Source organism: Molossus molossus, unplaced genomic scaffold (genome assembly GCF_014108415.1).
Source record: "Molossus molossus isolate mMolMol1 unplaced genomic scaffold, mMolMol1.p scaffold_m16_p_11, whole genome shotgun sequence".
NCBI classification, from domain to species: domain Eukaryota; kingdom Metazoa; phylum Chordata; class Mammalia; order Chiroptera; family Molossidae; genus Molossus; species Molossus molossus.
Window position 1 is genome coordinate 64,689,773 of NW_023425346.1, and position 13,549 is coordinate 64,703,321.

General features: G+C 38.5%; 1 protein-coding gene across 2 annotated transcripts in view; it reads right to left on the reverse strand.

Moving 5' to 3' along the window:
• The window catches only part of ITGAV (integrin subunit alpha V), a 94,571-nt gene that overhangs the window by 37,982 nt on the left and 43,040 nt on the right, over positions 1 to 13,549 (reverse strand). For both annotated transcript variants that reach the window (XM_036253859.1, XM_036253861.1), the window contains exons 7-13: positions 11,701 to 11,826; positions 9,865 to 9,909; positions 8,752 to 8,795; positions 8,608 to 8,664; positions 6,399 to 6,451; positions 5,804 to 6,006; positions 1,264 to 1,455 (exon numbers count right to left, since the gene is read on the reverse strand). In XM_036253859.1, coding sequence (XP_036109752.1) covers positions 1,264 to 1,455; positions 5,804 to 6,006; positions 6,399 to 6,451; positions 8,608 to 8,664; positions 8,752 to 8,795; positions 9,865 to 9,909; positions 11,701 to 11,826 — 720 coding nt within the window. The remainder of the gene's footprint in view (positions 1 to 1,263; positions 1,456 to 5,803; positions 6,007 to 6,398; positions 6,452 to 8,607; positions 8,665 to 8,751; positions 8,796 to 9,864; positions 9,910 to 11,700; positions 11,827 to 13,549) is intronic.

The window sequence follows — 13,549 nt, forward strand, 5'->3', positions numbered from 1 at the left end:
CCTGGCCGGTTTGGCTCAGCGGTTAGAGCATCGGCCTGTGGTCCGGAGAGACCCGGGTTCGGTTCCCGCTAAGGGCACCTACCTCGGTTGCAGTTTGTCCTCGGCCCTGGTTGGTCGTGCGGGTGGCAGCCACTCGATGTGTCCCTTTCACATCGATGTTTCCCTCTCTCTCTTTTCCTCTCTCTCCCTCCCACTCTGTCTGTACAAAAAATGGAAAGATGTCCTCGGATGAGGATTAAAAAAAAAGAAGACAAATGCCTCAAAATAAGGTTAAATAAGCTATGATACAGCCATTTAATTTGATAAAATGAAAAACATAAAATTCATGTTTTTGAAGAACAATAACATGGAGAGACATTTCGGGTACATTAAGTGACTAACATATGCTATTAATAGTGAATAAAGCATAGTTCTAGTTTGTTTAAAATGTGCATGAATGCAATGAAAAACTGCAACATATGTTTTGCTGTATTTTCTAAAAGTTCTGTAATTACATTGCATTTATAACAAAAAAATTCTTGAATTAACGCTGACATAGATAAGAATGAATTTCATATCCTTTGTCTAAAAGTACTTCAACACACTTGCATACTGAGCTCATGTTAACTGCTTCAACAACAAAGGTAGTCTAAATTTTCTGCACTTTATTTCATTTCAAGAATAGATCCATTATAACTCTAGATCCATTACAATACTCCAAAGTATGTATGAGCCAAAATAAAATCTCCCGTTCTGTACTGGCTGAAACCAGTGGACAATGTTGGGCAAATTATCTTCCTCAGTCTTTTCTCATCCAGAAAATGGTATAATAATGAGCTGAGCTGGCTTATATTCTTCACAAGCCTTACTGAGATAATTAAATGAAAAAATACATTTTTTAAAACCCACAATGATTAGTCAAGTCTGCAGAAATGTGAGATCACTGAACACCAAAAAAGGTGGCTGACATTCAAAAACTTAGGATGAGCATTTAGCTTTTGTTTATCACGTCTACGACATTTTCCTCTGACATTTCATTACAGACGTCAAAACAATAAAAGACACTCTGATTATGAGCTGGTTATTGGACACTCCCAGGAAACAGAGCTGCCTTTACTTCCTATCCCTTTCAGTAATGAGAACAGTACCTTAAACAACAGTAGGGGCTTAAACAGTACCTGAAATATTGAGGTGAAATGATTTACAACATGTATCAAAAGCACAGTAACTATTTACTACTCAGATTGAAAGATCTGCGCAGCTCTATGTACGTCTATGCAGCACCTGGATATCCGTTTCTGTCGATGTCGGTGGCCCCTTTCATGGAGTAGCCGAAGCTTGGGGGCATGCTCTGGGCCGCCCACTTCCCTTCGAGGATCTGCGATGGCGCCGAGTTCAAGCCCGTGGACCGGCCGTTGAAAATATAAACAATTCCTTTTTTATCTTCACCCCCATAGGGAGCAGCAATTGCGATGTCTGCAGGGAAGGGGACGCGGGGATGGGGCAGGAGATGGAGAGAAGAAAGGGAGAGAAGGGGAAGGAGGAGAAAGGAAGAAGGAAAGAAGAGGGGAAAGACAGAGACAGAAGGAAGTCTTAGCACTTAGCATTATTTATGAAAAGATCTTAGTAACTATAGGATCCATTTATCAAGATAAATCTTCATTCAAAGTTCGCTAATGCACTACTCTTTATTCATAACCAACGATCGAAATTCGGGGAAATTCAAGCAGAACTGTACGGAGATGACATTAATTTGGAGTCAGACCTTGGGCGAGCCAGTTAACCTTTCCAGATCTCAAATACCTGGTCCTTTAATGGAGGGGAGGGGGACATGTCAAAACATTCCTCTAAGGTTCATTCTGGCTCTCAGCATTCTAGTTAATTTATCTGGGCATGGTTTGGGTTTTTTTTGCTTTTCTTTCCAAAGCAGAAGTCAATCTGGCTCAGAAACTTGGGGGTTAGAAATTCATCTCAATCCTGCTCAACCTATTGAAATTAACATAAACAAATAGAAAGTTTGCTGTTCTTTTAAATAAAAACAGAAACCAAAAGCACCAAATGACCACTCTAACATTTCCTAACTCTGAAATATTTTACTTTGTTTTTTTGTTTTTTTTTATCCTCACCCGAGGATATTTTTCCATTTTTTGTACAGATAGAGTGGGAGGGAGAGAGAGGAAGGGAGAGAGAGAGAGAAACATCGACGTGAAGGGACACATCGAGTGGCTGCCACCCGTACAACCAACCAGGGCCGGGGACAAACTGCAACCGAGGTACGTGCCCTTAGCGGGAACCGAACCCGGGTCTCTCCGGACCGCAGGCCGACGCTCTAACCGCTGAGCCAAACTGGCTAAGGCTGAAATATTTTACAAGTATGTCCACTTCCCTCTGTGCCTGCTGGGTCCCTAAAGCAGACTACACGTCTGTGCTTGGCCTTGTAATCCATTCTCCCCAAACCTGTCCAAAGTCAGTATCTTGTCACCTTCCTTCTTAAAATCCTTCAGTTATTTCCAAAGCTTTAACTGCTTCCTGGTTTGTCCATTCATTCCTGCCTCCCCCCAACCCCCACGCAATTCTAACCCTCACTCACTCTTCCTACCAATCCTGGCCTTTTTCTTTCTTAAACTCGCCAAGCTAGTTCCCATTTCTGGGTTTATACTTGCTGTACCCTTCTGCCTTAACAGATCTCGCTCCAGAGCGTTCCAAGCTTTGCTCCTTCTATCTGTCCAAATCACAGATAAAATGCCATGTTGCTGGAGGGTCCTCCCTGGCCACACTACAAAGCAATGCCTTCTCGCCTCCCCACCCCTCTCTAACGGGGCACTTGCTATCATATCACTCTGCCTATTTTTTGTTGTTGTTTTAAACCCACAGCCTTATCATTATCTGAATTTCCCCAAACGTGTTTACTCTATGGCTCTTCCACAAAACTGAAGCTTCATGAAAGAGGTGTGTCCATCTTGTCTATGACAGACCAGCCTTTCCAAACTGCCTCAATGTACTTAATGTACCCAAACGTGTTCAGCCTCCTCAATACATCATCCCCAAAGACAACAAAGACAGCCTGGTCATTCGTCTTTTATGTAAAACCATTATGCCCAGGAATACCCCAAACACCGTGGTGATTTTTCTCTAGTATCTACTTGTTTACACAAAAGTTGCCCATGTTGATGCTTAAATTCCTTAAGGGCATGGATGGGCTCCAACTTATCCTCTCATTTTTGGCACCTAGAACAGTACTTGGCCAGCAGTAAGCACCAACTAAGAATTTGTTATCCTTAAAAAAAAAAGGTAGTATTTGTCCTTGTTCAAGTTTCCAAAGAGAAGCATAACTTCCAAATTGACAAAAGCATTAATTAAAATATAATTTCCCTGCCCTGAGCAGTTTGGTTTAGCAGTTAGAGCATCGGCCTGCAGTCCCAAGAGACCCGAGTTTGGTTCCCGAGAAGGGCACATACTTAGCTAAGCTGCAGTTTGTCCCCGGCCCTGGTTGGGTCGTGCGGGTGGCAGCCACTCGATGTGTCCCTTTCACATTGATGTTTTTCTCTCTCTCTTCCTCTCTCTCCCTCCCATTCTATCTGAACAAAAAATGGAAAAATGTCCTCGGGTGAGGATAAAAAATACATATATATAATTTCCCAACAGAAGATAGCTCTAGTATTAAAAGATTATTATAATAAAAGTAATCTTTAACTTTTCTCAGCCTCTCATTATTTTATACATTCTAATCATTTTCTCTCTTGGCTGGCATCTGTCTAGGCTGAAGAGTCCTACTCTTTCAAAAATGCAATTTCTTCCTTTGATCCTTTTAGTAGCTCCTTTCTCTCTGTGTGTGTGTGTGTGTGTGTGTGTGTGTGTGTGTGTGTGTGTTTCTCCCTCTGCCTTTCTGGAGGGGTATGGAGAAAAACTGCACATAATTGTTGAACCTAACTTTCTTGTTTTGTTTTCAGTATCTCTCTCGATGATGCCTGGGTATTCCTGGTGGGTGTAGGTGGAAAGGGAGGAATACAGGAGCATAACCAAGGGTTAATATCATCAGGTTTGAACAAAGGAAAGCTCTAGGTTATAACTAATAGTTCATTTTATGTATATAAACTATAGCTACATATAAAATATAATATATACAGTGACATAAAGACAGCTCAGATCATTTTCCATTAAAGACATTGTCATTCACAATCTACTATTTGGGACAATAAAGCCCCAGGAGAAACCTTGGGAGAACAATGCCCTATGGTATATATCTTTAAAAGTAAAATCTCTCTGTAAAATAGTTGTAAAACTTCAATTTTTTAGCCTTTTTTTGTTTATAATTGTTGTGTTCACAGATTACACATTTTAATAAAAATATAGAAAGCAGGATAAGATTTTGGCCAGATTATCAATGGAAGCACTCTTTAAAGTGGCTGAAATAGACTCCAGACACGGTCACGGCACACATGCCGAGGCTCTCCCCAGACGCCTGGAGACAGAGGCCCGGCCACAGCCAAGAACTCATCAGATTTATTCAAGGTAGAACCTCAAATCCAGCCCTGTGTTTTCTAAGTACTTTTTGTTATCCAAAAGTAGTGGTTTGGTCTGTTCTATAGTATTCTTTCCAAGTTCTATTTTGAACTTTATACAAGAATTCCATTTGATTTATGTTACGTTCTCTTGACAGTAAAAAAATCTTTAAGGCTCAATTTTAGAAGGCAAAAATGTCCCTTTGAGTAGTTTCTCACTTACACTGAAAATGTCTAGGGTGAGTCTTAGTGGTGACACTTTCAGTGCATAATACAAACTGCCAACAAGGCAGGAGTGCAGTCCTGAGGCCCAGCCCACGATTTCCTTTTCCAGTACTACTTGAAAAATATGTCATCTGTATTTTTTGAAGTTTTCTTCTTAATTTATAACTTTTTTTAAGGGGCATTTCCCTATTTATTGTTGATGATACAAGCTAACAGTTCAACAGTCTATTCTGTGATTTTTAGAAATTTATTTATTTATTTTTCTTTATTGATTTGGGAGAGAAAGGAAGGGAGAGAAACACAGAAACATCGATGAGAGAGAACATCGACTGGCCACCTCCTACATGCCCCCCACTAGGGATTTAGCCCACAACCTGGACATGTGCCCTGACCAGAAATCAAACCAGCGACCTCTTGGTACATGGGTCGACGCTCAATCACTGAGCCACACTATCTGGGCTAGAAAGGTTTATAATAGTATTATTTTTTTAAAAAAGAATCTTGGTAAATGTGTAATCTATATTTCATTCTATAATAAAAGCCAACCTAGATTTTTAAAAATATCTCCAGCTATTAATTAAATTATTAAATGGGGCTATTAAAAAACACTGAGCTTATTCCTTTTACTTGCCCTCAGATATAACCCCCCTCAGAATATTTTGGACAGTCACAACAAAATTATGGCTTTAAAAATATTAACGGTGAATCATAGCTTTAAAATATACATTACAGTCAGCAATGCCCTGACAGTGTGCTTGGGAGCATATTTTGCACTTGTACCCAAAATGGACACTAGAGGGCACTGCCGCTAAGCAGGAGACAATCGCCAGCTCACAAGGGGCTCCATACTAATGCAAGTTCCTTTCAGACATGAACTATTCCAACCATCTATTTTGAGTCTACATAAATAACAACTCATGAGAATCAATTTCTGAACTTTTTGCTCTGATTTTTAAGGGAAAAGAGCAATCTGACGTTTAACCTAGTGTTTTAATTGCTGTCACTCGAATCCTTTCCAGGAAGGAAGTTTGCTCATGGGGGTACAAGTCTATGGACACAGAAATCAGGGACCCACAGTTGCGGGACTCTGACCTTACCATTGAAGCCGTCCTGGTCTAGATCTCCCAAAGGCGCTATGGCACTGCCAAACCTCGCAAAGACCTCAAACCCGTTCAGTTTGGTTGTCTGGAAGTCTCCCGAAGCTCTCTGCAGAGACACTGAGACCTGCCCCACCTCTTGGAGTTTGCCATCAGAACCACGATCCATGAAGAGCGGTGCACCGATAAACACATCTGCATAACTAAGAACAGAATATTTTTCAGAAAAGCAAGATCAAATTCCATCTATTAATTATCACTTCCTTATTAAAACACCGTTCCCTTTCCACATCTCTCATAGCTACACTGAAGCAGAAAATGATCATTCCAAATGTGAACACTCTTTCAACTCTTACAAAACTATGAGTAGTTCACAAAGTTACTTTATTCCTTCGTATTATCAAAGCTATTAAAATAAATTATGGAAAACATAGAGGTTTCCTAGTATTTGTGATAAAGTTCTTCAAAATGGTCCCCTAAACAGAAAAATGAGCAGGAGAGGGACAGAAAAACAGAGGAAGAAATGTTTAGTTTCAGTAGAGCGTTCATAAACACGAGAGGAAAACTGTTTCTGGAAACATTATTTTTAACTTACTCATCCCCATTAATGTCAGTGGCAGCGACAGAAAATCCAAAATATGCAGCCATCTGGATAACAAGATGAAAATGACATGTTTACATTCCATCCAACTAGTTTAACAATTGATATTTGTAGTCTATTTATCAAATAGAAAGGATTCTATTTTTTTCTCAGTCTAAATCTCTTCTCTTTGGTTTATTCTACCAACACAATGAAAATCAGGTAACGAGGCTTGTTTTTCTAGATTTATGAGCAAAACTATCCCATGTATATCATTTCAGTTACTTAAATACATACCATTTAAGTACAAGTACAATCAATGCTCCTGCCCAGGCCTAACCTGTCTCCTTTCCTCTCCACTATCCAAAACACACCAGACAGACACAGTATCAGAAAGACATTGTCACAGACAGATGTTTTACTTGAATCCAAAGAGGTTATATAAATGGATGTCTATGGAGTAAAGATAATAGATAATAATTATTAATAGGTTTTAATTGGCTCTCTCCATGTCAAACTATTACAACCCTCAAAAAATTACTATTTGGAAAGATATGAAATGGAGTTCAGTTTTGTCTCACATCTCAATTGATTACATGCCAGTGGTTTTGCTGATTTACACACAGTACACATGTGTTTGGGTTTATCACAGTGCAGAGGGAGAAGGAATGTCCCCTCCCCACCACTGGAGACTGCTGGCCAGCACAGACAGAGTAGCCTGGCAGAAACACATGTGAGAAAGGAAAGTTCTAAAGAGAAGCCAACATACAAAGCAAAACTAGGAGAGATGACAACCTAGAGATGAACAAAGGTGAATAATGAGTCAACAAACCAAAAACTGTCAAGTTAGCAAAACTTCCAGAATTTGAAGAGCAGAGATGCCAGGAGGGAATGATAAGAGAGATTCCTATGTTATCTATTTTAGGTTGATCCAGTGTAACTGAGAAAATGAAAGACATGTTCTATATTCAGTTACATGATCAGAGCATGTGTAATAAACTGTATTGCGTTTGGGGTACCACGTTGATGTGATGACAGGGTTTTAACAGAATACTATGCTTGGGCCTATTCCGTCAGGGTGTTTGGCCTGAAAGTATAAAGGAAGGATGGCATTTACTGAAACAAGTTTTGTCCTGGGCACAATGATTGAGATGTTTTCTTTTTAAATCCTCATCCAAGGATATTTTTCCAGTGATTTTCAGATAGAGTGGGAGGGAGGGAAGGACAGAGGGAGGAAGAGAGAGAGAAAGAAACATGGATGTGAAAGAGACACATCAATTGGTTGCTGCCCACACAACCCTAACCAGGACCAGGGCTCAAATCGAAACCGAGGTACATGCCACTGACTTGAATTGACCCCGAGACACTTTGGTCCGCGGGCCAACGCTCTATCCCCTGAGCCAAACCGGCCAGGGCTGAAATGTTTTCATCTGGTTGTCACCACAACCCCATTAGGAAGTTACCAGTATCCCTATTTTTATGCATCATTCAATGCAATAATGCTAAATATGGAGAGCCCAGGTCTGTCCTAATAGTGCTAATGCAAAGCCCAAGTTTTTCCCCAGCCACAAAAGAGCTGAGGAGAAGCTGCTTGAAGTGAAAAAGTCACCGCAGCACAAATGGATGCCCACCCTGCAGCAACTCTAAGGGCCTGTGCACTGCAGTCCACTGCCTGCTGTGCAGCAACCCTGATGCGGCACACATGGGAAGAGGTCTCCGCGACCTTGGGTCTACTTCCTCATCCCATCAATCCTCTCGAAAAGCCCAACCATCTCAACTGAACAAGTGGACTTGAATCCTAGACCTGAAAACTAGGAGATTTCTTTTCTCTACATACTAATTAACTTTTCCTTTATCATTAGTAACTTATTTAATAAAACTGCATCTAATAAAATTAAAAGGCACGAATCATTCCTTGGAAGTTAATGTCATCTGCAAAGAAAAAGGAAGTTTCTGGTTTTTGGTGTAAGCAATTTGATTTTGTATTTTCTTAAAAAATAAACTAGCCATAATATGCAATTACAAAAGTATTTGCTTAAACAAATTACTTTAGTTAAAACAAATATGAAATATTTAAAGCCTATTTATATCTGTAACATTGAATATAAAGCAATATCTATTATATATTGAATACTAAACCATTAGGATATTGCCAAGAAAAATTTTAAGACATTAGGAAATGCTGATATTAAAATGTTAAGTGAAAAAAATTTTAAAAGCATACCTGCTCACCAGTAAAATTGTGTAAGGAGGACATATTTTTCCCATCATAAATATAAACCTGTGCAGGAAAAACAAAAATATATGAAATATAGGAAAATATAAGAGAACCCAGAGATTTTTTCAAAACACCTTTTAACTTTCCTACCATTCCCAAAGTCCTCGCTGCTCTTGGAACTCCTGAAACAAAGTCTGAAAAGAAAAAAATTATTCATTTTTTAAGACCAATATTAGAAATTGCAGGGGAAAGGGGATATGTCAGACAGCTTTAAGTTTTGTTATTTCAATAGACAATAAGAGATTTTTAAAAATTGGTACTCCAGTTGTTTTAATGACAAAATCAAATATGTACAAAATATAGAAAGATCCATGAGGATCCTCAAATAAATGCATGTGTGCCCTCAAGGCATTTGTAACCTGGTTAAAAGCACAGATAAGATAAAGTGACCTAAGAATGAAGAAAAGCTATATTTATAGTAATGAAAACCAACAGAGAGCAAATGAAATAGGGTAGAGGTGGCAGCTGCACAGAAATTTGATCAAAATCAGGTAAAGTCTGCCTGGGCCGGTTTTGCTCACTGGTTAGAGCATCGGCCCACAGACCAGAGAAAATCAGGAAAAGTCTAGGATTTCCAGTTGAGCTCGGAAGGATGATGGGTGGACAGAGAGAGGATAGAGTAACAACCTTGCTCACAGAGCCCAGAGAGAGGTTATAAATTATGCCTAAAGAAAAAGAAACAAAGCCTCCTCTCCATGAATCTGCAGAAAGCAATGAAGAAGGGGCTAAAGAAATATCTGATCCCTGGCCAGTGTGACTAACTGGATTGGGCGGCATCCCATGCACCGAAAGGCTGCCAGTTCGATTCCTGGTCAGGGCACATGCCTGGGTTTCAGGCTCGATCCCCAGTGGGCGGCATGCAGGAGGCAGCACATTGATTTTTCACTTACATTGATGTTTCTCTCTCTCTCTCTCCCTCTCCCTCCCTTCCTGTCTCTCTAAAAAAATCTTAAAAAAAAAAAAAAGAACTGCAAGTGCTAGAAAAGGAGCAGATGAGGAAGAGACCGAGGTCCCCAACACAGGCTCAATTTCAGCCACAGCTTAAAGAAGTTTAACAAAGGCCCAGCTCATGTCCATGTACTAATGTCTTCCTCGATTCTCCCGTTACATTCCATAACGATGATTTCAAAACTCTTTAACTGCTGAAATTTTTCAATGCTTACATTTTTAAAAAGAATTAGATATAGTTCAAGTACATCATACCGTCTATGCCATCATCATTGAAATCACCAACAGCCACAGAGTAACCTAAACAAGAAACCAAAAGGTGAAATAACATCAGGGCTAGTTATCTTCAGTATACTCGCTGCCTCAACTTTCTTTGAAGCTGTCTTCAAGTAATTCCTCTAATTATGTAATATTTTGTCCTCTAGAGGTAATAGATTCACGTGTGTATGATAAATGTACATATACCTTAAAGAAAATAATTGAGCTAAATATTCAAAGAGTATAATTCTATTAGAAAAATAAGACTGTTTTATCTACATTACAAAGGAGTTATTTAAAAACAGGGTAAATTTGTCCGGCCAGTGTGGCTCAGTGGTTGAGCATCAACCCATGCACCAAGAGGTCGCCGGTCAGGACACATGCCCAGGTTGTGGGCCCGATCCCCAGTGTGGGGCATGCAGGAGGCAGCCAATCGATGTTCTCTTTCATTGATGTTTCTATCTTTCTCTCACTTCCTCTCTCTCTAAAATCAATAAAGGAAAAAAAAAATTAAAACGGTAAATTTGCAATTCATCATAAAGTAGCAACAAATAACAGATTTTCTCAATCAGCAAAGTATTATTTCTGTCATGTGTACTTGGCTTAATTGATAAGAGATTTAAAAAGAGAACAAAAGTTAATAATTCCTAAAGATCAAAACTACAGTTTAATATAGTGAGTAATAAAAGTTCAAGAGTCAGGCTGCCTGGGTTCGAACATCAGAACAGCAGTGGTAAGAGTGTCTTCTGGAGCCCTGGCCAGTTTGGCTCAGCGGATAGAGCATCAGTCCACGGACCAGAGAGTCCCAGGTTCGGTTCCTACTAAGGGGAAGTACCTCAGTTGCAGTTTGTCCCTGGCCCCAGTTGGGGTTGTGCGGGTAGCAACCAGTCGATGCTTCTCTCTCTCACCCTCCCTCCCGGCTCTATCTGAAGAAAAATGCAAAAATGTCCTTGGGTGAGGATAAAAAAAAAAGAGAGAGTGACTTCCAGCAAGTTATTTTGCCTCTCTGTGCCCGAGTTTCTTTATATGAAATGGGAACAAAAACAATACACTTTCATAGACTTCTTGTGAGGATTAAATGAATTAATACTAAAAAGCACTCAGTACAATACCCAGAATATTATAAGCATATCTTAAAGGTTATCAATTATTATTATCATAGTATAAATAATCATGCTCTTAAATTTCAGTTACTGAAATACAACATAACCTAAGTACTCAATAATAATTTGAAATTATATGTTCCATATATGTGTGTGTGTGTGTGTGTATTTTTTTAATCCTCACCTGAAAACATTTTTCCATTTTTTTGTTCAGACAGAGTGGAAGGGAGAGAGAGGAAGAGAAAGAGAGAGAGAGAGAGAACCGAGGTACGTGCCCTTAGCTGTAACCGAACCCGGGTCTCTCTAGACTGCAGGCCGATGCTCTAACCTCTGAGCCAAACCAGCCAGGGCTCCTTATATATATATATTTTTTTTTAAAAGACCTCAACCCGGCCAGTACAGCTCAGTGATTGAACATCACCCCATGCACTAAGAGGATGCAGGTTCAATTTCAGGTCAGGGCACATGCCAGGGTTGTGGGCTCGATCCCCATTGGCGGGGGACGTACTGGAGGCAGCGGATCAATTTTTCTCTCTCATTGATGTTTCTATCTTTCTCTTCCTCTCCTTTCCTCTCTAACAATCAATAAAAACATATTTTAAAAATAATAAAATAAAAAGACCTTAATCTATTTCACATAAAATATTTTCCTACTTAAAGCAGCATGTGCAAATACAGAACAAATCCACCCTCATTCCAGAAAATGAACCCATATTTTGGTTTTACCTACCCAAATAACTGTCATCAAAAACAGCTTGTGCAGTCCGAGTTGCTAACTGGTTATTATACTTGATGCTGTAAACTTTAGGGTCATATTTAGATACAATTTCTGCCACTTGGTCCGATATGAGCTGACCTGAAAAATAAATATAAAAAAATAACTTTCTAATAGGAACTTTATGATGCAGATGATGGATGGCACCTATACGAAAGAAAACAGCATTAGATATTAGTATTTCAAATTATTAGCCTTAACTCCTTCATAATAATAAATATGAAATTTGATATTATTTTTAAGTCACAATTATGTCTATTCAACTTAGACATAAAATTTGTCTCTGCTAATAAACGAAAATTTCTAAATACAGAATTTATCTTAATTCACTAAAAAAAAAACAATGTTAAGTAAATGGAATTATAAAATCAAGGGCTGTTTCCCAACCAAATCCATGAGAACTTAAAAAATCAACTAAAATAATTAAATACTTTTACCTTTTAATAAGAGTAAGTGAATTCATCTTTTAAATGCATTTTATGAAGTAGACTAATGGGTGAGTTCACTTTTCTTTACAATCTTAACTTACTAGGTAGACAAGAAATCTACCCAACTATACAAAAATAAGACTGAACCCTGCCAAGAAAGGTTGGCTGATTTATCAAATGCCATCTCTATAGCATGAGAAAAATATCTTCATTTCTTCTGTTTTGGGATGAAATTCATAATAGCTAAAGACTTCAGTCCTGTTCCAATATGTCCAGTCACAGAAGTTGAATCTATAGGCAAAAACATCTTGTCTGGGTCTCTACTTTATCCTCTGTGCCTAAACAGTACCTAACACATACAGGGGAACTCATTAAATATTTCTTGAAGCAAAGAACACAGAAAAATTCATCAGCTCTTTGGGATAAAACATCATTATCATTTTCTCAGGTCTACAGGACAATTCTGAGATTTATGGAAAAAATTCATTCTAACATATTTATTCAATGTGAAAGCTGGTGATCTTAATCTTATTAAAACAGAGTATTCTCTCTGAGTCTTCTATAGCTACATATATATACCATTTATAGTGAAACTTCAATGAACATAATAGTAATAGTATATCTGTCATAATTTATGATAGATAGGAATGTACAGATGTTAGGCAATATTCAAGTAATTTAATCATGTTCACAGCTCTATCTATTGAAAAGGCAGAGTTAACAAGCAGTCCTGTGAATCACAAAATCTATGTTTGTTTCCCATGCACGCTGATGAGACATTCCCTCCCCTCCAATGAATGACACACCTGGCAGAAAAGAAGACAAATAAATCTATGTTTTATATCCATTAATATAATTATATACTTATTTTCTCATATGCAATTAGAACTATTTTTGTTTTCATTGTAAAACTGTAAAACTCAAGTATAATTTCCCTAAACCATTTCATTTTCCAGGAGCTGTAGAATTCACAGAAATTCAAACTTTGTAGTTTCAGTTAGTATGTCTCTCACACTGATCCCAGTTTTTGCTGGATTTTTTTTTTTATTCTCTCCTTTGCCATTCCTTTCAACTTTTCAGCTATTCCCCTTTCTCGTTCCTTATTTCCCTTTCTTCATCCTATTTTCCTTCAGCAAATTTCTTTCTTTAGCTTCCCTCTCTGTAAAGCCAAAGCATGGGTTTTCCTACAAAGCAAGGAAAGCGTAGTATAGAATACGGAAGTAAAATTTAGTATAAGAAAGGACTTGCAAATCAATATTGTCATGGGTTTTCCAGTTCTTCCAAATACTGACAATGCTACAATACCAGAATGCCAAGAAACAAGAGTTCTAATCTTGTAAACAGCACTTTTTAGCAGAAAATAAACGTGAATATAA